General features: G+C 43.7%; 1 protein-coding gene across 5 annotated transcripts in view; it reads right to left on the reverse strand.

The window, feature by feature from the left end:
• The window catches only part of HP1BP3 (heterochromatin protein 1 binding protein 3), a 33,704-nt gene extending 10,831 nt beyond the window's left edge, over nt 1-22,873 (reverse strand). The window contains exons 1-9 of one of the 5 annotated variants that reach the window (XM_056123199.1): nt 22,743-22,873; nt 16,909-17,105; nt 16,363-16,462; nt 12,722-12,875; nt 10,213-10,372; nt 8,019-8,162; nt 6,413-6,487; nt 4,590-4,744; nt 2,140-2,230 (exon numbers count right to left, since the gene is read on the reverse strand). In XM_056123199.1, coding sequence (XP_055979174.1) covers nt 2,140-2,230; nt 4,590-4,744; nt 6,413-6,487; nt 8,019-8,162; nt 10,213-10,372; nt 12,722-12,875; nt 16,363-16,462; nt 16,909-17,004 — 975 coding nt within the window. In that variant the 5' untranslated portion in view covers nt 17,005-17,105; nt 22,743-22,873. Of the gene's footprint in view, nt 1-2,139; nt 2,231-4,589; nt 4,745-6,412; nt 6,488-8,018; nt 8,163-10,212; nt 10,373-12,721; nt 12,876-16,362; nt 16,463-16,835; nt 16,856-16,908; nt 17,106-22,162; nt 22,272-22,742 lie in introns of those variants that run through there. The other 4 variants (XM_056123200.1, XM_056123202.1, XM_056123201.1 and 1 more) reach the window with 4 other exon arrangements.
• Between the last annotated feature and the right edge of the window lie 3,327 nt (nt 22,874-26,200).

Here is a 26,200-nt window from a genome sequence, read left to right on the forward strand (position 1 = left end):
AAATCCTTTCAGAGTTAATTGTTAGAATTTCGGAATTCCAAAATTGCACGGCCACTACTGCGGCTGTGTGACATCATGTTATTCACAACCAGCAACAGAAAACAAATTGTCTACGGTTGCCTTTTCGGCATATCTGAGTATTGGGGTAAAATCCCAAATAATAATGGTGGGTCTGGTGTCGAAATATTGAATGTAATCAAAGCAGAGAGAGAGTAATGTGGAAATCATCTGCCCCACAGGTAGGGGGAGGTTGTGGGATGGGGGTATACTAGGGTTTTTGGTGGTGGGAAATGGACACTGGTGAAGGGACAGATGTTTCATTGTATGACCGAGACTTAAACCCCAAAGTTTTGTAACTGCTCTCACGGTGATTCAATAAATAAAATTATAAAAAAAGGAAAAAATAAAAAAATATATATACAAAAAAACTCTTCAGGCTGGTGAGACAGTTTAGCAGTCACATTCAGGAACACAGGTTCTGCATCAGACTTGAGTTTGAACCCCAGCACAGTACCACATGGGACCCCCCTGAGCATCACTGAATGTGATCTTGGTAGCCCACCGCACCACAGAGCATAAGCAGCTATGCCTATTATAGCTAATATTAGGCCTAACCACAATATTTCAGCTATCAAGTATCACTAGGAGTAGCTCCTGGGTCTACTGGGCACTATATGGGAGCTGCTCATCCAACCCGCTTCCCTACACCCACCTCATCTGTGATTCAGTAAACCTCTTATTTTTCACATGACAGTGGTACAAACATGACTAAATCAGGCGCTGGAGTGATAGCACAACGGTCACGGTTGCCTTACTTGACCAACCCGGTGTTCATCGATTTGCTTGAGCGGGCATCTGTAATGTCTCCATTGTGAGACCTGTTGTTACTGTTTTTGACATATCGAATACGCCCACAGGGAGCTTGCCAGGCTCTGTTGTGAGGGCAGGATACGCTCGGTAGATCACAGGGCTCTCTGAGAGGGATGGAGGAATCGAATCTGGGTTGGCCGCATGCAAGGCAAACGCCCTACCCGCTGTGCTATCACTACAGCCTAACGGCACAAGTAATTTTAAAAAATTCAACTTTATCTAACTCAAACACATATGCTTCAAAAGACATCACCGAGGTGGTCAGAGAGATAATATAGAAGTTCAATCCCTGGCACCACATTGTCTGCCCCAAGCACTGCAGAGCTGATTTGACACTGCATCCTTGGGCCCACTAGCCCGGCTGAGTCTCTAGAAGTGCTGTGTATACCTAAGCACTGCTTGAGATGTCTCTGCTTTCTCCCACCACCCCTCCATCCCCGCAAACAAACAAATATTTTAAAGACTGATTAAGTGGGAGCATGAGTCACAGGAAGAAACATTTATCAATCCTGTATCTCCTGAGGAATGTCTATTTATCTGGGGGCTGGAGAAACAGCTCACTGCATGATTTTTGCTGTTTTGTTTGGGGGCCACACCCAGCTGTACTAGGGGTACTCCTGGCTCTGAACGCAGAGATCACTCCTGGAGGTCGCAGAGAATCACTTGGGGTGCTGAGGATCATAACTGGGTCAGCAGCTTACAAGTCAAGTGCCCCACCTATTATTCTATCTCTCCAGTCCTAATTTCCATTTGTGCTGAATTTTCATCACAGATTAATCCAGACTATACAGTAATACTCTTATTAAACTAGACAACACTTCTGCAAATAGGTAATAGTACCCCCTTTCTCATTAAAATTTGCTTTGAAAATATATTTTCCATTAAAAATGTTACTTAACATGTATAAGGTTTATCATCATTCGTATTTAAAAATAAGTAATAAATTTTTTTTTGGCTTTTTTAGTTTTGGGCCACACCCAGGGAAACTCCAGTCTTATTCCTGTCTGTGCTTAGGGATCACTACTGGAGGGGGTTGGGGGAACACGACACATTGGGCACTGAACCGAAATCACCTGTGTTTAAGGCAAACGACCAACTTCTCTACTAGCTTTCCAGCCCCACTTTAATATCTAATAAGTTAATATTAATAGGCAGAACCACATAAACAGAAGTTTTTGATGTCCTTAGAAGTTTTTATAGTACAATGAGGTCTGAAATAAAAACTTTTGAGAACAAATTCTCTATAAACAAGCTTTTCTGGCCTCTAACCTGGAATGTCCCAGAAGCACCTTTGCCAGTTATTTGTTCTAACTGGCCTCTCTCTACTGCTCTCTGCAGAGCATTCTTCAACAGCTGAGGCCTGCAGAGAAAACAGAAAATAGTGACACATTTTAACAATTACTAACAATTACTAGATTAATGTCCAAGGAGCAGGGATATAATCAGCCCATTTAAAATTGTCCAGATAGGCCAAAAACCAGTGGGGCAGCCCAATCGGGGCAGAATCAAGAGAGTCAAAACTATTAGCAACAGAAGTGTTTCATTCAGCTTTGGTATTTTTCTTCAGAGAAGAAACTGAAATTTTTTTGTTTGGGTGCCAAATCTGGTAATGTTCAAGGGTCCCTGGCTCTGCACTCAGGGATCATTATGGTGGGGCTTGGGGGACCATATGGAATACTGGAAATTGAACCCGGGTCTATCGTGTATAAAACAAATGCCCTACCTGCTGTACTATCTTTCTGGCCCCAGAATTTAAAATTTTTTTATGTAACCACTAAAAGTATTACAGGCTGAAATGGCAGTGGAGTTATTAAATACATCATCTGTATGCTTAAGAGGGAGAACAGGGTGGGTCTGGTTCCATATTACAACTATAAGCCAAAGAATAAAAACTATATGATCAAATTTTTACATTCCTAACACTCCAAATAAAAAAACTCCCAATAAAAATTTTTCTAGGTCAGAGCTATTCCACTCAGGATATAATTTATGCCATGACCCTCCTTAAAGAGTCACTTTGTAAACATACACTACTGTGATTAAACAAAATTAAATATATAAACCTGACATTAAACTCAAATTTAAAGATAATGAATGTAAAAATAATTACTGAGTCATAAGAAAGAAAAGAGCTGGGAAAGGAAAGTTGTCTCTAGACACCAAATAAAGAGTAAACAAAAACAAGAGTGAGTGTAACTCCATCTGTGTGTCTAACGGGAGGTGAAGTGGGGGTGCACAACTGGAAGAACTAAGGGTCTCCGACATTGTTGGGTTATCAAAACCTATGCTCCCAAAAGCAAAGCATCAGCATTAGTCCTCTGAGCTATCTCTTCATTTTTGTGTTTCTACCCTGAGCACCGCTGGGTGTAGCCCCAAAACAACCCACCCCCACCCCCCAGACAACCAAACCAAAAAACAAACCAAAAATAAAACCCCAAAAGGTCCAGGAGGCCTAAGAGAGCACATAGTAGGTAAGGCACTTGCCATGCTTCTGACGGGGGTTTGATGCCTTGCAGGACATACGGTTCCCCTAGCACTGCCAGGAATGATCTTTAGATACAGTCAGGGGTAAGTCCTGAGCACCTTTGGGTATACTTTCACTCCAAAAAAGATCCCAGGCTGGAGAAATTTGCACAGGAGGGAAGGAGTTTAATTTGCACGCTGCTGACCCCACACTACATGTCCTCCAGCATTGCCAGGAGTCACTCTTGAGCATGTGGTCAAAGAGCCCTAAACTGGGGCTGGAGAGACAGTGCAGCAGGTAGGGCGTTTGCCTTGCACGCGGCCGACCCGGGTTCAATTCCCAGCATTCCATATGGTCCCCTGAGCACCACTATGAGTAACAACCTCTGTGCATCGCCAGGTGTGACCCAAAAAGAAAAAAAAAAGAGCACTGTGTGTGTGTCCTAAACAACCCCACACAAACACCACACTTTTTTGGGCTGGAGCATAATACAGTAAGGTGCTTGCCTTGCACATGGCCAACTTGGGTTTGATCTTTGCATCCCTCTGTGCTCTTCTAGCACCTCTAGGAATAATTCCTGTGTATGAGTACAGAGCTGGAGTAAACCCTGAGTATCAACAGGAATGGTTCCCCCCCCCAAAAAAAAAATTAACCCTCACCCCCTGAAAATGAGGCACCAATGGTAAAAGCTGATGTGTACTGGGGCTGGAGTGGTAGTATGGCAGGCAGCAGTGCTTGCCTCGAATGTGGCCAACCTGGACTCAACCTGAGTGCAATCCCTGGCATCCCATCTGATTCCTTGAGTACCACCAGGAGTAACTGCTGAGTACAGAGCCAGGAGCAAGCCCTGAGGACCACTGGATGTGACCCCAAAACAAAATCAAAAATTTTAATTACAATAACTAATGATGTAAGAGTTTAATGGCAAAATTTTGGCAGCTGACAAAAATAATTACTCTATGGGAATCTATAAAAATGTACATAATTTGGGTTTCAACAAGAAATTCTATATGAACATATGAAAAGGAAACCACTGGGCTGGAGATACAGTACGTGTGTAAGGTGTTTGCCTTGTATGTAGCCATTTGATCCCTGGTAATATTTATGGTCTTGACTAGCAAGAGAAATCCCTGAGTCCAGAGCCAGTCATGAGCATTGCCAGGTGTGGCCAAACACTCAATACGAAGAAAACAGAAAAGAAAAAAGGAAATAACAAACGTGTTTGTACTTTCAAATACAAGTCAACAGCTCATACCTGATGTCCACTCTAAGTTTAGGATAATACTGAGATACATATTTTCTGATGAGACTGTAGGAAGCTTCTTTAGGTTCACAAAGGCGAGTAAAGGCCAGTGGAAGGATATCCTCCAATTTTACTTGTGGTTCTGGCTGCACTGCAGAGCTCCTGTTCTGAAAAGTAGTATCAAAAATTTCATTATTACAGGATATACAGTTTTCTATTCAAATGCTTCTACATTTAAGTTGACTACCAAACCAATTACCTATCAGAAGACTATTATTTTCCCCCACATTCTTATCATGATGGTACAAACTGTGATGTGTGGCAGTTTCTTTGGTAAGAATTTCAGACTGAGGGGCTGGAGCAATAGCACAGCAGTTAGGGCGTTTGCCTTGTTCGCCGCCAACCTAGGTTCAATTCCCAGCAAACCAAATGGTCCCCCGAGCACTGCCAGGAGTAATTCTTGAGTGCATGAACCAGGAGTAACTTCTGTGTATCTCTGGGTGTGACCCAAAAAGCAAAAAAAAAAAATTCAGAATGAGGGGAGCTAAAAATTAAATGAGGAAGGTGCCTGCCTTGCATTTAGTAGACCTGGGTCCGACCCCCATTACCCCATATGATCCCTTGAGCTCCTCCAGGAATGATCTCTGATCAGAGCCAGGAGTAAGCCCCAAGGAAGGCTGGATGTGGCCTCAAAACTTAAAACAAAAACACCACCCCCCCCCCCAAAAAAATGAAGAATTTCATGCCGAGTTTAAAATATTATATAAACAGAAATGGTTGGAGGCTGGAAAGAATAGTACAGCAGATTAGGGCGCCTGCCTTATAGGCAGCCAACCTGATTTTGATTCTTGAGCAGAGCCAGGCGTTAGCCTTGAGCCCCGCTGGAGCGGATGAAACGTACTAAACATTTTATTACTTTGTGTTTTAAAACATTTTTAGATTTTAAAAACAATAAAAGAACCAAGTAGCACCAAAGCACTACATTAAAGTTCCATTTTGAGTAAGTTTGGAAGTTTTATGGAAAAAAAAAAGTACAAGTTCAAATTTATAGAAATACGCGTTTCAATTCCTGACATGGGAGAAATACTAGACACTGCATTTTCAAAAATAAAACATTCAGGGATGAGAAGTGTTACCACTAAAAAACAAACAAACAAACAAAACCTACATGTACATTTTGGGGATCTAATCAATGCGTATTTCTGTGCTGCTTCTAGTTTAAAAGATACCTCAGGGTAGGGGAAGGGGCAGAGAACTCGCTAGCACAGGAGTCAAAGTGCTTGCTTTGCATGCAGCCAACGCCAGTTTGATCCCAAGCATCACACACGATCTCTTGAGCACTGCCAGGAGCCCTGAGCACTGCTTGGTGTGGGCCAAGCTGTTCTCCCTCCAAAATAACAAACAGAAAAACAATGAAGGATACTCTGGGCTTGGAATATGGTTCAGGAAGCAGAATAAATGACATATATGAAAGGCCCTAGGTTCACTTGTCAGCACTGTAATGGACTCTTCTTAAGCACAGCCACGTGTGGCCTATATGATGAACACTTAACACAAAGCAGTGTATTTCATAGGGCTGCCCATAACTTGTTACTTAAACAGATTAAAGTAATAAAAAGCACGAAATATGGGGCTAGAGAGTCTGGGATTGTACATTGTCTAGACTACGCACTTTGTGTGTTAATGTGCTAGTTAATACGAACTTACTAATACTTCTCTGGGTCAGCAGAAAGGCTGCACTTTGCGCAGGTCCCTGACACACTTCAATCACTCAACACTATTTTCAGGAATAAGAGTATTATATAGTGTGCAAACTATGGCATAGATTTGCTTACCTTTCTGGACTTCTGCGATGTTTTTCTTGATTTTTGAACTACAACAAAACTCCCAGAAGCACCTTTCCCTTTTACCTAAAGTAAATTAATTTTAGTTGTAATAGGCAGTTTTTTATTGTAAATTATTCTATATTCATATCTACAAGCTGATTTTGCTATAACCTTATACTAGCTTTAGAGTATGTGAACTGTAAGAGATGGTGATGCCAAATGGGCTGAACGTCATGTAATGCATGAACTCTTCAGATGAAAATGAGCAATCACTGGTGGAGGGATGGGTATCTGATCATTGTATAACTGAAACCAAAGCACAAAAAATTGTAAATCTACAACTTAAAAAAAAAATAAAATAAAATAAAGGGAAAAAAAAAAAGAAAATGAGCAATCAAAGAAAGAGTCAACAACTTGGGGTCAAATCGTACTTAGGGTACCATCTGGTTATTCAATATAAGATGAGTCTCTAAGCCTTTTTACCTGTTTTACACTATCTTCAAAATTGGGGAAGAATGATACTGTGTTTGTGTATGGTTGAAGAGTCTACTAAAATGGCTACTTGATCTCACGTGACTAAGATTACAATGTATCCCAAGGTTACAATATATCCCACTGTTTACCTTTTACTGATTACTGTATTTAGAAAAGTTATCAAAAGATTTTCTTTAGATAAAGCACATAAAGATGTGTAAGGCTTACCACGTTTCCAGTCTACAATGCACTTTCCTTGAACTTTTTTAAGGTTGATCTGAAATTACCTTACTTCCCCACTTCAATGAATAAGGCAATTTTCAAGCTGAAAAACTGTCTATTAACTGAGGGCAGACTAGGAAGCAATGAAGTCACAAAATATATTTTTATGAAGGAAAACATGAAGTCAGCCTATAAACTATGATGAATAAACCATGACACAAAAAAGGACTTTGTTTTCAATTATACTGATTAGTAAACTTTTTTCACTCACAACCCAGGTATTTAGGCATATTAAATTGGTATATATTCACTTATAAATCACAAATTCATTTAAAAAATATTTTAAAAGTTACTCCACCTGGGGTCATGATCTACAGTTTACGAAAGAAAGGGCTAGGGGACTGGAGAGACAGTGTTGTATGCAAGGAAGGCTCTTGCCGTGCAAACAGCTGACAAAGATTTAATTTAATCTCTGGTGGTTCCAGACCCACCAGGAGTGGTATCTGAGCGCAGACCCAGGAGTAAGCCCTGAACACGCACTGCTGTAAGTGCCTAAACCCTTTGTACCCAACCTCCTAAAAAGAAAGTAAGTTGGTATGAAGAGATAGTACAACAGGTCAGATGCTTTCACCTTTCATACAACTGACCTGAATTAGATCCCTGACACCCCATATTGTTCTCCCCAACCTTAGGACCCCTGCCCCCCTACAGAGCATAGCTGGGTGTGGCCCAATAAAAATAAAAAGCAAAACAATTCTCCTCCCCATAATAATAGTAATTTTGTAATCCAGACAGAAACTAGGCTAAACATTTCACCATCTTAATTTTAACAAAAATGATACAAAAAAAAACCCGTTACTAAATACAGACTTATACAATTAGCACTATTAGTGATCTTATTATAACAACTCTTTAATACCTGTTTGATGACACCTCTATTTAATTCTCTTTTCAGTGCCTGTTTAAGGAGGTAGCCCCTTCTCTCCAGTTCCAGAGAAGGGTACTTGTGGATAATATATTTCCGAATAGCAACCACTGAGGCACCACTCTTCTGGAAGCATGCCTAGGTAAGAGGTATCAAACCATACATGTTACTTGAATTCTTTCTCATTAATTAACCTGACAATTTATTTTAAAAACAACATGTAATATTATTTTTGAACATGATCATTGATAAACATGGCAGGAAGAAGGAATAGTATTTCAGGTACAGTATTTTATCTTGGCTGTGCAGAAGAGAATCAGAGAATTATTCCAGGGAAGAGTTCCCATGTGAACATCTTATGTGTTAATGAAGTACCTTTTTCCATTTAAATCCTACTTTATATCTGAAGACAGATCTGTAGTGTTTACATGAGTAAAGCAGAACATTTCTAACACTTGTAGGATAATGGAATTTGTTCCATTTTATGTAAGCTTTGTCTGACATACCACAATCAACATTTTTTCTACACTCTCACTGCCTAAATGTCACTGGAGAACATAAGCAAAAGTAATCTGAATAAATGAATACTGGGTTTACAGATGGTAAAGTCTTAAGATTCTGCATAACAATGAGGGCACCTAATTGCCCAATTCTATTTCCATTTAACTTATCTATATTCCATTTATCTAATGCCAATGGAAGATTAAGCAGGTCACTATGTCATAAAGGCAGTCACAAAAGCATCTGCTTTTTCAAATGCTTTACTGAAGCACATTACAGTTATTAAATCTAATTGGCCAGAACAAATTTTACACTATAATTGAATTTAAAATAAAATTTACTCACAATGAATTAAGAATTGAATGTTATTTTATACAATGACAATAAAAAAAAAAACACCCAAAAAACCCCACAAAAACACCTCAGTCTGATTTACCAGGAAAGACACAAAAGTAGTTGTGTCATATTGGGTATTTGCTTCAAACCAATGCCCTGAATGAATTATCCTGCCCTTAAAACAAAAAGGAAAAAATCCACAGAAAAGAACTTTCTAATTCTGTAACTATCCCTTCTAATAACTGACTACACAGAAGTAGGCAGCAGGAAAACAATGGTATAAAATATTAAGTACTCTACATGACATATATCATATATATCATACTGTACATGACATATATCATACAAATGTTCGTATTATACTCAAACCATGCATTATGTCTAATTTACATTGTTTTAACATTTTAAAATTTAGTCCATTTGCTATCCCCACAGTAATCATACAGTCATGAAGTGAAGTTCTTGAAAAAAACTTACAGAAAGGTAAGAGATCTCACCGGCTACAGCTAAGCTATCTGGACCAAGAAAGAAGGCGCAGAGGGGCCAGAGACAGTACAGTGGGTACTTGCCTTGCAAGTTGCAAATCCAGATTTGATTCCTAGTACCCCATATGGTTCCCTGAGCCCGCCAGGAATGATCCCTGAGCACTGCCAGGTGTGTTCAAAAACCAAATACAAAGCCAAACAAAAATAGGGTCGGAGAGATAGAACATATGATTTGCATGCAGATGAACCCAGCTGGCTTCCTGGCACTGTGTGGGGAAGCACCAATGGGAGTGACCACTGAGCATCAAGTCAGAAGTAGCCCCTAAGCACTTTAGGATGTGACCCAATACCAAACACAGTAAAAAGGAGAACCTCTTAAAGGGCTAGAAATAAAGTATGGGGATTAACTTGCCTTGCATGCAGCTAATTCCATTTGGATCCTGGCACTACATATGATTGATTGCTTAGTACTGCCAGGAGCACTGAGTTCTGAGCACTACTGGGTATGGCCCCCAAACCAAACAACATCAAAAAACACAAACTTCCAAATGGGTTTCCTCTATTTAAGTATCTTGAGAGCCAGAGAGATAGTACCAGGTCTTGCAGAAAACTGACACTTGTCTGACTGCAAGCACCACGAGTCTCTCAACACTATTGGGAATGACCCCAAATATAGAGCCAGCAGTAGCCCCTAAGCACCACCAGCTATGGTCCCCAAACCAAACCCATCCACTCTTCCTTTCCTCCCAAAACAAACTATTAGGAAGCTGAACAGTATTTCTGATGTCTGGATAAGAGTATGCCTTTTAAATAAACAAAAGATGAAGTGAATAAATATAAGATGAATTGTCTGAAATAAAACTTGCCTTAATGGCCTCAGTCAGGATTGCATCCATCTTGGGACGTGGAGAGGAAGCCATCGTGGTTTGCTTCTGGGCCCTGGCAAGTTGGCTGGCAGAAAGAGTAGCCCAGGAAGGTATTGTTTTTTTCACTTTCTTCTCTTTCTCTTTAACTTGATCCTTCTCACTATAAAATAAAGAATTATTTTTATGCAAAATAAATTCTCCAGGAGGAGGCATGAAAGCAGAAACAGAAAAAGATAAGGGGATTAAAAACTGCATTTACACGCCAAGAGCGAAGTTTAAGATGTGTTCTAGTAACAACTACAACAGGTACAATTTTTGGTATAATGGAAAGAACTCAAGGTTAATGAAAGGAAACCTGAGTTTGAGTTGCAGCTCTGACACTATCTATAATGATCTTAAGCAAAGAATCTGAGTCTCTGCAACTGTAAAATAATAACAAACACCACTAAGTAATAGTTTTTCACAAATTTGTTATACATAGGCTAAGTTTACGTTTATCAAAACACTTGTTTATAAGTTTATCAAAAACTTGCATTTATACATTCCACACACCTAAATACAGGGTAGCTGCTAAAAATTCCTTAGACTTTACTTATTAAACTTAAAAAAAAAAAAAGATTCTTTGAGAAATATATCTAGAAAGTACAATTTCTACTAAGTTACTTTTATTTAAAAAGTCACTAATGTTCTGACCAATTATAAAGAAAAATGAAATAGGGCTGGAGCAGTAGTATAGTGGATAGGGCATTTGCCTTGCATGCAGATGACCTGGGTCTGATCCCCGGCATCCCTTATGGCTGTCTGTTCTGGCCCCATGAACCTCCAGGAGTAATTCCTGCATGCAGTCAGGACTAACCCCTGAGCACTGCCGGGTGTGATCCAAAAAATAAAAGAAATGAACGCTAACATCTGGGTTGCCCCCCCTCCCCAAAATTGGGGCATTTTAGGCCACACCTGGTAGGGCTTGGTAGCCACTCTTGTATCTGTGGTCAGAAGGTACCCCTGGTGGCCTGGGTGACCATCTGCAGTGCTATGGTCAAACTGGAATCAGTAGCAAGGCAAGCACCCTATTACCTATACCATCTCTCTGGCTCTGGAAATCAAACTTTAGTAACAAATTACTGGGCTGGAGAGATAGTATAGTGAGCCCGGTGCTTGTCTTGCATATGGCCAGCCCACGTTCAGTCCCTTGCAACCCATAAAGTTCCCTGAGCACTGGTAGGAATAATTCTTGACTGTATAACCAGGAATAAGATCTGAGTACTGACAGTATGCCCTCTGCAAAAACAAAACTAAACAAACAATGTCCTCCCGTTGTTCATCAATTTGCTCGAGTGGGCCCAGTAACATCTCCATTTTGAGACATGTTGTTACTGTGTTTGACATACTTAATTTGTCATGGGTATCTTGCCAGAATTTACCGTGCAGGCGAGATACTCTTGGTAGCTTGCTGGGCTCTCCAAGAGGGGTAGAGGAACGGAACCCGCGGCCGGGCTGGCTGCGCGCAAGGCAAACGCCCTACTGCTGTGCTATTGCTCCAGCACAAACCAAAAAACAACAAAACCAAACAAATAAAAAAACACCAAAAAAACACCACCAGGACAGTAGGACAGTGAGGTGCCCACTTCAGGCAGTGCTCAGGGCTTACTCCTGGTGGGCTCAGGAGGCCATATGGGACACTGAAGATTGAATCTGGTTGGCAAGGCAAGTGCCCTACCCACTGTACTATCTCTCCAGCCTCTAGAGTATTTGTCTTACAGGTCTGACACTGTAGGTTCAATACCTAGCAAAGTAATTCTGGACACTTTAGCCATGGCCTGTTATAGACTAGTGTTTCTTAAATAGGTATGTAAGTACCTAATGAACTCTTTTTTTATTTTTTGGCAGGGGGTGGGTGGTGTGTGGCACATGTGGCAATACTCAGGGGTTATTCCCAGCTCTGCAGGGATCATTCCTGGTGCTGCTCTGGGATCAAATGGGATGCCAAGGATTAAAACCCAGGTGAGCCATGTATAAGGCAAGTGCCTTACCTGCTGTACTATCACTCTGGCTCCAACTCACTCTTGGGGCTGGGAATATGGCTCTGTGATAGAGCAAGTATCTTATATTAGAGATTCTGGGTTCAGTTCCCGGAACCACAAAATAAAAAAAGCAAAAACTTAAACATTACTCAATCGAGGCACAATGGTAAATAAAATGGTAAGGTCTTCCAAGTCAAAATTTCACCTCTTAGTGAAATTTTGTCAATGCTTAATATTAGATACACCCAAAATGAATTCTAAGCACAAAAACACATTCCAAATTTAACTTTCAAATCACTGCTGTGCTGAATACTACAAATTCTAACATGCCATGCAATTCTGTAATAAACTGACCTCAAATAATTTTGAAAAGTATATTCAAACAGAAAATATCTAGCATAGCCAATTTCAAACTTGGTAAAATACTGATCTAAGTTCTTTCATATAGTCTTCAACAATAAACAATAGCAAGAAAGCTAACTCCTTACTCCTTTTTGGTATCTTCAGAAGATTTGTTTTCTTCCTTCTCTTCATTTTCAGGTTCTCCCTTCGGCTGCTCTGTCTCACTTGATGTAGCAGGTGGAGTTTCATTCTCTTGTTCTTCTACAGTGGAGACAGATTCCTCTGAACTTACATCTGGCTCTAAAAAAAAAGCAGGTGGGCAGAATTACATCAAATACATATATTAATGCCCAAGTCAACAAAAGGGTAAAATGTGATCTTACTAAAACAAATTAAATCAAATGCTTTATCAGATAAGTTAAAAAATGAATAACAACCGAGCATTAGTTTTCTTTCACTTTTTGTCAAGATGCCTTTTCTAGTGATTGTTTACTCAGAACATAAAGGAGATGAACAAAGACACTACAGAAAAGAAACTCATTCTACCCAAACCAAGTCCCTTGAGTTTTACTCTAAATGTTTTTGGAGATTGGGGGCCTCACATCCAGTGGTGCTCAGAGCTTACTCATGGCTTTGCACTCAGGCATCACTTTTGGTGAGGCCCACATATGTGGCACAGGGGACTGAATCCAGTCCCTTATGATGAGATTCATAACTAATAAATTATCTGCTTTATTACTTGACAGACAAATCTCAGTAACAGAAAATTAGTATGTATTTTCTAAGTGAAACGACTGGGGTAAAGGTAGAATATGAAAATAAAAATACTGTGGTTTGCAGTTATTTTTAATCTTGTCTGCATGTTCTCCCAGCAACTATAAAAACAAAGTTTCAGAAATGGTTACACTGTGACTTTAGAAAAAGGACTATGGGGGGGCAGAGCGAAAGTACATATGCAGCCAACCTGGGTTCAACTGTCTACACCACATTAATGGTCCCCCAGCATAAAAATTTTGTTCATTTGGGGCTGGAGCAATAGTACAGCGGGTAGGGTGTTTGCCTTGCATGCGGCTGACCCGCGTTCAATTCCCAGCATCCTATTCGGTCCCCTGAGCACCGCCAGGGGTAATTCCTGAGTGCAGAGCCGGGGGTAACCCCTGTGCATCTGCTGGGTGTGACCCAAAAAGAAAGAAAAAGTTTGGTCATTAAATTCTGTGAATAACAAGAACAATGTATTTTTAGAAGTTGGTGAGGTCAGAAAGATCATACAGATGGTAAGGAGGCTGAGATGGCACCAAAGAGGAGCCCCCCCACCCCCACCCCATCTCCAAGCACCACCAGGAATAATCCCTGTGCACAGAACCAAGAGTGACCATTGCTGGAAGTGATTTAACGCCTCACTCCACTTCCCCCGACTCCCCCTTTAAAAAAACTGTAAATTTCAGTATGGTCAACTATCCTTTGTGAGCTTCATCCTGGATTATGCTCTACAACCAGATTTATACATGTATTTAAAATCCCCTCATTGTGTTCAGCCAAAATCAAGGTTTGAGATTTGACAATACACCTGGATTCAAGTTAGTCTTTTATTATTTCTCTGCTTATCTCAGGGCAAGTTACTTGACATCCTCAAGTCTTACTAATCTGAGCTCATAGATGGAGATTATATAAAATCTTTAAGGGATGACTGTATGTAAGGCAGCCCTTTTACTATGTGATTATCATCTCAGGGCTTCTAAACTGCTTCAAAACTATTTTGCAAAGTATTAAGCTAAAATTTCAGCCTAACAATGCCACCTGAAAATACAGATAATTGTTAAAAATTATTTATATTTCACTGTCTCTTATCCCAAATGATTTGACCTAATTGGCTGTGTGGGTGTAAGAATTCACTATTACTCATGATTATTTACTGCTTTATTTCTTCTTGAGCATAATTGCTTAACGGTTTATAGTTTAAATAAAGGCAGTCACTCAAGTTATTAATTATGTAGTATGTATAAGACAGTTCTCAATTCATTAAACTGAGTGTACCTGCTCTAATTTTAGAATTGACAAATTATTAAAAAATGAGTAAAATACTATTATTTCCACACACAAAATATTGTGATGGGAAGAAAGATTAAAAACACATACAGGGGCTGGAGCGATAGCACAGCGGGTAGGGCATTTTCCTTGCATGCAGCCAACATGGCCGACCCAGGTTCGATTCCAGCATCCCATATGGTCCCCCAAGCACCACCAAGAGTAATTCCTGAGTGCATGAGCCAGGAGTAACCCCTGAGCATCACCGGGTGTGACCCAAAAAGCAAAAAAAAATAAAAAATAAAAACACATAAAACCTGCAAAGTACTTTACTGGTCTCTTCCCAATTCTGGTTTACAATCTGATATTTGCACCCTTTAGTATGTATATAATCTAAAACTGGTATTATTCATAACTTAGTGGTTTCAACTGGCTATTAAATACATGGAAAAAGATGGGCCATTGAGTGGCTTATCACACTGCTGAACAAGATGACTCATCTTTCAGTTCACCAGTACTTATTTTTTCAATATGATGGTTCTTACATCTCCCAACTACCTCAGGCCAGGCTATCCAAACTGCTTCCTCATTTGAGGATTTTGAGATAAAACCCAGACTTAGTTGGATAAGTCATATCCCCAGAACACCCAAGGAATAAGAACAGAAGCTGCATGTTCATCTTATTAATAATCTATGTGCGTCAGTAATGCTTCTAAAATCCCTGACAGAGAGTACAGTGAGACTGGAGAGAGTAGGGCCATGCATATGACTGATCAGGAGTTCAATCCCTAGCATCCCAAATGGTTCCCAGAGCCCCGCCAGGAGTGATCCCTTAGCACAGAGCCAAGAGTAAGCCTTGAGCACAGATGGAGTTGCCTGCCACCCCACCCCCTTGCACTTAGCTGATGCTGGTTAAACTTCCAGCACCCCATGGTCCTCTGGCGCTGCCAGAAACAACCATGAGCATCTGACTAATGGCTCAGGTATGCTCAAACCTTCCTTTTCTGCCCAGCCCAAAAGGCAAGAAAGGAAAAGGTAAGGATAGAAGGACAGAGAGCAGAAAAAAGGAGGTCGTGAGAAAAAAAAGCAAAACAAGGAAAAAGAAAAGTGGTTAGAGGTGCCTTAAAGGAACATTAATACTCCAGGCTGGTGTTCTACATTCATTATGTTCCATCTGCTACCAGCTACCAGACCAATCTTCTCTCCACCTACAACGAAAGTCATAAACCAACATTCTAACTTGCTCCATTAAGGTCTCTGGATGGGGGCTGGAGTGACAGCACAGCAGGTAGGGCATTTGCCTTGTATGCGGCTGACCCGGGTTCAATTCCCAGCATCCCGTATGGTCCCCTGAGCACTTCCAGAAGTAATTTCTGAGTGTAGTCAGAAGTAACCCCTGAGCATCACCAGGTGTTGTGACCCAAAAAGCAAAAAACAAAACAAAAAAAAGGTCTCTGGATGAATTCTGGATGTGCCTTTCTCTACTAAATCTCTTCTCTGCACTGTACTATCAACAAGCTATTTTGCTGCTGTTGTTAACCCCTTTTATTTTCTTCAAACACACTACGCTATTTAATTCCAAGAACACTGAAATTTCTACCTTCCTTTACCTATCCACAAGGTCTGAAGATAAACCAGCCAGTTTATCTCTTAAAACACTCCTCCCAAACAGCCAGAACAAAATAATTAAATGAAAAGGAATTTACAGGATACTTCAGAGTAGAAATCTGCCATTTAAAGTTGTGCCACTGCTTTACTTTACCTGGTTTTTCTTCCTTCCCTTCAGCAAGTTTGCTTTTGGGAGGCGTTTCCCGGGTAGAATTCATAGATCGACGAATCGGCATGGTGCTATCCTCTACCTTCTAAGAAAAAAGATGGCCATGATCATACAGGAATAAAAAATTATTTTTTCTCCCTCGGGGGTGGGGGGATTGGGGAGGTGGGGCCCGAACTGGGTGTCAGGAGATATAGGAGAATTTGTCAAGTTGACTCCAGAATATGATACAAATGATCTTTAACACTTTTTTGGGGAAGTAAAACGTGATAATTTTAAAGAATTTTTCAAAACATTTAGGCTAGATTTTCAAACGGGAACAAGCAATTACACTTGATTTGAAATAAATTTCAAGGTTTTTTTTTTCCAGGAACTTGAGGGGAAAGGAAAGCAGAAAAGAACATTTAGATATTTTTCAGAATCATAACCCAGAATCCCCAAAGAAGGGAAAGGAAATGTACCAAGAAGGACCCAGCAGGGCCTGAAGTCAGGGACTGATCCAGAAGTGAGCTTCAAGAATGTGTCAGCCCCTACCTCACCTAACTTGTCCGTGTGGATCAGCTGAGGTCCTACTGTAAGAGGGAATGCCTTAGGATGGATGAGTTCACCTTGAGACGTATCAGTTGCCATTTTAAAATAATTTTTGGGCCTGAATACAGGTTACACTCTGAAGCCTCTGCTGTTTACCACAAGAATTTTTCCTAATGTTTTCAGTGTGGTGAAGAGGCAACCTAAAGCACAGAAAAGACCTGGTGTGAAGATTAACAGAAACAAAACTAAATTTAAACGTCTAAATTTAATACACATCCAAAGGAGAAAAAAACGTAAATAAAATTTAAAGTTACTTGGTTAGTTATCATTTAGAAAGACACAATTACTAACAAAATAATGAGCTATATAAAGCAGCGACTAAGACAAATGCACAAGCCACAGCAGCTATAGCACCTTCCCATGAATAAAGGACAAGAAAGCTCGTAAGGAACCCTATTCCCTCCTGCTACCATCAGGAACTTAGAATGGGTAGGAGGATAGTAAGAAACACTTCAGTCAAATGTTTACTGAAGATCAACTTTGAAGACTTTTGTTGTTAATGATAATCTCAAAGGAATCAGGAAAATGAACTGTAACCATAACTCTATCTCTGCTAAAGAAGTATATCAAGGACAAAAAAAAAAAAAAAAAACCTGCTGTGGAACATGGCATGCTAGAAGCCTCCAGACCCAGAGAAGCAAATTTAGACAATGTCTTGGAAGAAAAGTACGCTTGTCTTTGTTTTAACGCAAGCAAAACCAGTACAAAACAAAGAAATAAGTATTCAAAAACAAAACCCATAGTCACACAAATTTACCTATTTTAATACCCACACCCCTCAAAAATCTAATCTGGAACTTGGTGATATTTTATAAGAACATGAAAACATCGAAGTATGTAGATTTCAGTGCTAATGTTTACAAAGAGGCGGGGAATGGTAGATTAGTCATTCAATTTGTAATTTCGGATCTATACCTGTGTAGGACTTGCAGTTTTCAACTTCTCAGACAATAATTCCAAGCAATAATAAGTGGGGGTGGCAGGAAAATCAAATGTATTTAAGGTTTTCAGGAGACCAGAGAGAAAGCACAGTGAGTTATGCGCTTGCTCTCTATGTGCTGGCCTGGGTTTGAGCCCGGGCACCGCGTATGGTCCCCTGAGCATAGTAAACCCTGAGAACCGCTAATAAAAACAAATCTAACAAATTTAAATGGGCTTTCATATACACAGGAAAAATCTTTTTATGACCAAGACTTTTATGCCAAGACTCCTGAACTGTTTGTTAATCAGCTGCAAGGAAAGGCAACTGGAAAGACTGAAGATAGTGTGGCACACTAAAACTTATGGAAAAGAGTAAGGCCAACAGATAGTACAGGAGACAAGTTGCTTGCCTTGCAAGGACACAACCCTGGTTTGATCCCCAGGCCCAGAGAGCTCCCTCAAGCACTGCCTGATGTGATCCCTCAGCACAAGCCAGGAGTAAGGCCTGAGCGCTGGGCTGAGTGTGGCTCCCAAGCTAACAAACCCCCAGAGAAGAAAATCTTTTAAGAGTAAATCAGGAATAGCATGGATATTTAAAAATTATCAGAGGCCAGATAGTACTGCCAGTAGGGTGCTTGCCTTGCATGTGGCAGACCCAGATTCAATTCCTGACAACCCGTATGTCCTGAGCACCTCCAGGAGCAATTCCTGAGCACAGAACCAGGAGTCAGTCCTAAGCATCACCAGACGTGGTCTCAAAAACAACAACAACCACAACAAACCCAACAGCTATAAAACTACTTAAAACTAAGAAGTTGTCTGTGCTACAAAGGACCATGATGGATTGAAGGGCACAATTTAAAGTCCAAGTGTTGGTTTAATTTCAATATAATAAAACTGCTCATTCATCCAACCACCATCACAAACTGAACCTGCTGATGTTACATAACTATGCTGTACAGTCACAATATGAACATTATGCAAAAATGAAACAATCACAATCAGGTGATTCTTGGTACAGTGATGCTAATCTTAACCCACAGCACTAGCTAGGCTGAAACGCTACTCTGATACCAATAGAAATTTCAGGAGTTCCTGTTCATCTCAGATTTTCTCAGCGTGCATGTGTTGCCAGTTCATGCTGCCCATGTCCATGCTGCCCGAACACACACATGCCACCAGCATCTCCCCTCTTGAGATGTGGACCCTCAGCTTTCTCCACCTCTGGAGAAACCCATGTTCTCTCTTGAGTACGTTACTCTCTCTCTCACTCAAAAATTCAAAATAAAACAAAAGCTATTTTCACTTAAAAGACAGACCTTCTTCCCAGTTTGGCCTGGAGATTGAAGCATAAACTTTGCATGTAGAAGACCTGAATTCAATCCCTGGCCCCACATGGCCCCTGATTATCTCTGGGAGTGACCCCTATGGGTTAAACACTATAGGTGCAGCTCCCAGGTGTACCATTAACCCAAAGACAAAAAACGGTAAATTTAAATGAGCCCACCTTAAAAATATACTCAGATTGGAATAACTGAGAAGTTTGTTTGCCAATCTTTTGGAGGTTCTGGCATTCTCCTAAACTTTTTTTAAACCACCATTCCACTCTGGCTCCAGACACAGACCACCTACCTGTGATAACCCTGGGACCATGATGCAATACCCCTGCCTTAGGTTTGAACTTTTTTTTTTTTTAAACTGGGGTCCTTTTCAACCCGGTTTCTGATCAGTATCCCACCCTACTCCTGTGCACTCATCCTTACTTCAGGTTTCTTTGAACACTTAATACTATCTGAAATTCAACATACATGTTTTCATGTTGAGTTTGTCTCTTCCAATGAAGTGAATGTAGGCATTACAGGGGCTACCAACAAATTCCCTGCATCTATATCACTAATATATAAATGGACATTTAACAAACAATGGGAAAAGAAAAAAAGGCTGATGGGGAGGGATAGTATAGGGGTTAAGGTGCTCGCTTTGCATGCTGCAGACCATGATCCAAATCCTGGGTATTTTGGGGGTGAGGGTGGGGGAAGGCTGTCATTCCTGAGTACAGGGTCAGAAACAGCCCAGGTCCCTCTGGATGTGGTCCAGACCTCATCCTGAAAAGAAAGTTGAAGAAACAATGGCGGGGCTGGAGCAATAGCACAATAGTTTGCCTTATATGTCGCCAACCTGGGTTTGATTCCCAGCATCCCATATAGTCTCCCCAGCACCGCCAGGAGTGATTACTGAATGCAGAGCCAGCAGTAGCCCCTGAGCATCGTGGAGTGTGACTCAAACAGAAGAAAAAAAAGAAAAATAAAAAATGGCATTTGCAGTACAACTTAACATATTCAGTGTTCATGAAAAATAAGGAAATGATTGTGGGTCAGGAGGTGGCTTCAAAGGCATGTTTTGCCTTCAGGAGTCCCTAGTTTGATCCTTCAAGCACTACACAGGGAATTGTAGGAGGAAAAAGGTAAAGTAATAAATGTTCTGCCTCAGCTCTGAATTTCATAAAGGTCATGGATCTTAAAACACTGACTTTGTACATGAGTCTTTAAATATGTCCACTTCACAGAAGGGCTAACCAAACTACAGGATGGTTAACTCACGACTTTAACACCATCAAGTATCTATTCTTTGTTGTTGCACATCTGACTGATTACTTTTAGGTTCCCACAGTTGATCCTACCAAAAACGTTAAGTAGCTTGTTCACCGGGTAAGTATTTGGTGCCTAAGAACACAAGAGGTGCTCAATGATGGTCAAGTCTAGTGAAGAGATGACACTTAATGGAAAAGTTTATCACTTGGGTTCCTGTTTGTGCCTGAAGTAATCTGAATCAGAGTTTATCTGCTGAGGGGTGTGTACGCTGGGACTAATTCCCAGTGATGTTTAAGCCAGCCACTAATGAGATCTGTTTAAGAGGGATCCAACAGAGGGTCTTGCCACATGAATCCCATAACCTCTTATTTCATTTTAAATTCTATTGGAATAACAGTACAAAAATTTGCTTACATCAAGAAAAATGCTTAAATTGCTTTTATGTAGGTGACTTTAGAAATTTAAAAAGTTTCAGCATTTTAACGTGCTTTCTTTTCATCAAGAAGGCAACAGAAAAAAGTTAAACAACGCATTTCAGCTTTAAAATATATTTGATAACATGCAATTTAGGTAAAAGTACTTAGATAAGTTTTTTTATTTTGGGGTGTGACTGGGATTTGGGCCACACCTGGAAGTGTTCACGGGCCATTTCTGGCAGTGCTCGAATTTCAAGTGGGATTGGCTGCATGCATGCATGGCAAGGGCCTGAACTCCTGCACTATCGCCTTGGTTCATCATTTCACATTTACCATAAAAATAGATGCGATCTATTACTATGCCACCAGCGATGCAGCGAAGACATCATCAACTGCTACCAATCCGATGTTTCACAATTCTCATCCCTGATGGGTCACGTCACTCAAAGCACACCCGATCAGTCCTAGCCGCTTTCCTCCCAGATTCCTATGTCAACACTGGAGTGTGAGTCTAACTCCTGTCCACCCTGGGCACAGGGTACGACAGGGAGACGACTGAGCCCTCTTGTGCCGGACCACACGGGCAAAACTGGCCAAGACTTTCTTCCCTCTATCTACCTTTTAAGTGCGGCTTCACGCCCTTCTCCGACTTCAACTGTCCTCAAGCTTTCAAATACGCTTTAAAAGAAAAACACAACTAAACTACAGAAGCACAAAAAAGAATACTCGACACCGAAACCCACTAGGCTGCGTTGCGGGCCACACCCGCGGGCGCCCGGGCCTCGCTCCCGGAGGCGGAGGGGACCGGGAGCCGCGTGGGTCGGGCGCAGGAGCGGTCTCGGGCCCCGCACGCGCCGACGGGCCGAGCGCCGGGGCCGGTCCCCGCGGGCCGCCTCGCACAAAGCGCGGCCGGCCGACTCGGCCCCGCGTCCCCGGGCCACCCCCGGCGGCCTCCCGCGACCGGGCACCCGCCCCCCACCCGGGGGCCTATCCGGAGGGACCCCGGCCCGGGTCCTCGCTCCTTCGGCAAGGGCGGGGAGACGCGCCCTGGGCCGTCACCTCGCGGCTCCCGCCTCCCACCCTCCACCCGCGAGCGGACAGACCCCCTCGCCTGAGCGGCGGCGGCAGCAGCGGCGGCGGCGGCGGCGGCGAAGCCCACCCGGTGCCCAGCGGGAAGCGGAGACAAAGCGGCAGCGCGAGGCCGGCGCGCGGCGCGGTTGGGCGGGCGGGCGGGGGCGGCCGGGGCTCCGGGCCGGGCGGCGCACTCACCCCCGGGAGCTCCGTAATGGCGGCGGCGGGGGCGGGGAGCCGGGGGGCGGGGAGGCGGGCCCGCCGCAGCCACTCACGGCCGCCGGCATCCTTCAAACCGGCTGCGGGGAGCGCCGAGGGCCTGGGGGGCGGGGCGGGGCGGGGGCGGCGGCAGGGCCGGCGGAGCGCTCGAGCGCATGCGCCGGGCCTCGGCCAATCGCAGCGCGGCGGAGGGACGCCGGCGCAGGCGCGCTGGGCCGCGGGGTCGGGCCCCGGGGAAGGCGCCCCCCCACCCGCCTCCCCGCTCCCTCCCCCCTCCCCCCGGGTCCAAACAAAACAAGGGAGGGAGCGCGCGCCGCGGGGCCCCGGAGCGGGCGCCAGCGAGGGGGCAGGGGGTTCGGCGGCGGCGGGGCAGGGGAGGGGAGGCGGAACGGCCGGGGGCGGCAGACAAAAGGCGCCACCTCCAGGGACCGCGCGCCCCGCCCCCTCCTCTCGAGGAGCGGCGTCGGCAGCCCCGGGCGAGCGGCCTCGTCCGCCGCTCGTCGGCGGGGCCCGGCGACCCCGCACCCACTCCCTGCCCGTCGGCTCCGCAGCGCGTTACCTCTGCGCTCCCTGTCGCCCGGGTCCCGCAAGGCCGCTCGCCGCTGCGCGCACCGACGCTCGCTGCCTTCGCAGCCGCTGTCCTCCAGGCCCAGCCGCTGAGCTCTGCCGCCCCGCCCCCCTGCCCGCGGCCCCGCGCGCGCGACCCCGCGCAACGGCCCCGCCCCCGCCCCCCCCACCGCCGCGCGCGCGCGCGCGCTCACGCGGGCCAGCGGCCGCGCCCCCAGCCCGCCCGAGCCGAGGGAGCGCGGGAGGCGCGCCGCCCCGGCCGGGCGCGCGGGGGCGCTCGAGGGCGCTCCGGGACGGGCTGCGGCCCCGGGCACGGCCGGCCCAGCTCGGCGGCGGCGGCGGCGGGAGTCGGGATGCCTGGGCGAGGACGCTGTTTCGCACTCCTCGCCCACTTTCCACTCTCCATCCCCGTCTCCGGTCTCCACCAGGTGACCACTGGAGCCACCCCTCTGCCTCCAGCAGGCTTGGCGGTTCCCGCTTCCAGCCGCGGGCCCCAGACCACCCTCTTGGAGGATGCTGTTAGAACTGCAAAAGCAGATAGCGGGTAATTCAGCTGTACCTCGACTCGTTCCCATTCAGTAGTCCTGAACGTCCAGAGTACAGGACTGAGTCAGGAGAAGAAACGGAAAAGTTGCTTTTCCAGCCTATGAAACCGTCTTTCCTTACCTTGCCCTATGCAGTGTGTTCTCAAAAGGATAACCCTGGGATCCGGAGTGATAGATAGTACAGCAGGGAGGGCACTTGCCTTGCATGCAGCCCCCCTCCCCGGGTTCGATTCCCGGTACCCCACACGATACGTTTCCCCGAGCCCCTCCAGAAGTGAGCCCTGAGCACTGTTCGGTGTGCCCCTCTAGCCCTGGTAAAGGTAACCCTGGAGTTAGAATTCCCTATGAAATTGTTGTATTGGTGCCAGGGTACTTAGGCACCCACCTATATATATTACTGGTAAAAGCTGGTCTGGAAAAGTTCTAATTGAAATAGTCTTCTTTTTTTCCGTGGTGGGTGTGGTGTCTAGAGGTGCTAGTCACAAATCCAGGGAAATACGCACTGCAATTGCCTCCACACTCACATCATGCCAGTATGTCTGAAGATTTATTATGAAATCATCCAGGTCCTTGCTAGCCCAGATGCCAACCAGCTCTTAACAGAATATATGGAGGTAACCGTCAGGGGCCAGGAAAATAAGGTCCTTTAACTCAAAGCCTCTGGCACTGATACCCAAGTCCCTGAAATGCCACCATTCAGAGACTTGATTTAAGCCTCTCTAGTTTTTTAAAAGTGTTAATACTAAGGAGAGCTAACAATTATCAAATTATCATTGAGAATTTTTTTAACCTCTAAATTTGAGAATCTAAAGTTTCCCAGTTTATGTCGGGGACCAGATGTGTAAGAGCCCTACATGTCACCTAAAGGAGGAACTTCTAGGAGAGAGAAAAGGGGGTAAAAAAAAAAGTCAGTGATGACTGCATAGCTCTGTCCAAGGTCTCACAGGTTACCGGAGTGACTAGGGAATATTAGAAACATGAGCAACTGAAGGGTTTTGCACAGTGAAAATTTATCTTCTTTAGTTTTCAACACGGCTGGAGCAGATAGCACAGCGGGTAGGGCGTTTGCCTTGCAGGCAGCCCACCCAGGTACGATTCCTCCCCCCTCTCAAAGAGCCCGGAAGCTACTGAGAGTATCTCATCCACACAGCAAAGCCTTGGCAAGCTTCCCATGATGTATTCCATATGCCAAAAACAGTAACAAGTCTTACAATTTGTTGTGAGACGTGACTGGTGCCCGCTAGAGCAAAACGATGAACAATGGGAGGACAGTGCTACAACGCTACAGTGCTACAGTTTTCAACAACACTAACAACAAATATCCCACCTTTCAAAACTCAAGTTTCTCTGAAAACCTGAGCACACAGTGACAAGATTTGGCAGGTTTCACAGACTATTTTTTGTAATAGGTTGGTTGTTTTCTGCTATTCCTCAAATTTAATGTCAACAAAGAGGTCTTATTTTGCATGGGAAAGCAAAATATGTGACTTTGGAGTTTTAAGTGTAAGGAGAGAGGAAGTCGAAGCAGATTGGAAGTTTCCTAGGCAAGAGCCAGAACATGGCAGTCCCCGGGCTAAGCAATGCAAGATCTCCTGACTTGACTCACCTCCCACCTTTGTTTTAGCCCGGAGAAAGCTGAAGAATAATTCTGGACTGTTGGAATGGGAAGGAATGTTTCTGTTCTTGCTAAGTCTAATCTTTATTTCCCCCACAAATCAAAGTTGAGAAACTGCAGTGTCAGACAGAACCAAAAGCCAGACCAGGTTTTGGAGCCTTTGCATGTTCTGGTAGGGACTGGAGTCACTTGCCTTTTCTGGTTTCCAGCCAGAGAGACTGGAAATAACTCTCGACTTAGCTCAGTTTGGAAAGGGATAGCAATAGAGTGAGTGATTACATTATTGGGCAAAAAAACTAAACAAAAACACAACCTTTACAGTGGAGGCTGATGATAGGAATTTCAGTTTTGGGGTTACCTGGCAGTGCTTGGTGGCTACTCAGGCTCACTGCTGGCTGGGCAAGGGGGCGGGCGGTCACTTCTGCTGGTTTTGGCCGAGGATCAAACCCAGCCTCCTGTATGCAAAACACGTGTTCCAGCACATTGAGCTCTCTCTCTGACCTACTGATTTAAAATTACTTCTCTGGGGTTACCATTTTGGATAAAATGTTGTGGCCCAGTATATAAAAACCAAGAAAGCTTTACTAACTTTATGTTCTATTCATCATCATTATTATTGTTTTGGGGTGTGGGTCACAGGGTGCTCAGGATCAGTAGAAGGTATCTTGGGGACCATGCAGTGCCAGGGATCTAACCTGGGCCTCACACATACCTTCACAGCATACAGTCACAGCTCTCTGTCTCTGTCTCTCTCTCTGACCACCATTGTTATTTTTTTAATGCTATTTACAGCCCACTAATCTTACCATTCAGTTTGAGACCTCTGTCCTAGGTGTCATTATTCCTTTAGTATTCTGTTGGAGTTCACATTTCCAGCCACTGGAGGGGATCTAATGTTAGTGACAAGAGTTTTTGTAAGAAGGGTTTTAAATAACAATTGTCCCTTGGTTGGAAACTTCTGACCTGTTGGGTGCAGTTAAAATTCAGCCCTCAGGGGAACAAAAGCATCTGGAATGTTGTTACAGGTGTCTTAGACTTGGGAATAAACTTGGAAAACCAAATTAAGGTATTTAGTCCTGGCGTCTTGGGGAGAGGGGAGAAGGCGGGAAGCAGGATTGACTTTCCAACCGGTTTTCATGTCCTGTTCTAGGATTTTTATGTATCGAATTACCTCTTCTCCCTGTTTTGCTGTGGTTTTGGGGCCACACAAGCAGCGCTCAGAACTTACTCCTGGCTCTGAACTCAAGGATCATTCTTGGTGGGGCTCAGGGGAACAAATGAGATTCCTGA

The sequence above is a fragment of the Sorex fumeus genome, unplaced genomic scaffold (assembly GCF_029834395.1).
Source record: "Sorex fumeus unplaced genomic scaffold, SorFum_2.1 ptg000047l, whole genome shotgun sequence".
NCBI classification, from domain to species: domain Eukaryota; kingdom Metazoa; phylum Chordata; class Mammalia; order Eulipotyphla; family Soricidae; genus Sorex; species Sorex fumeus.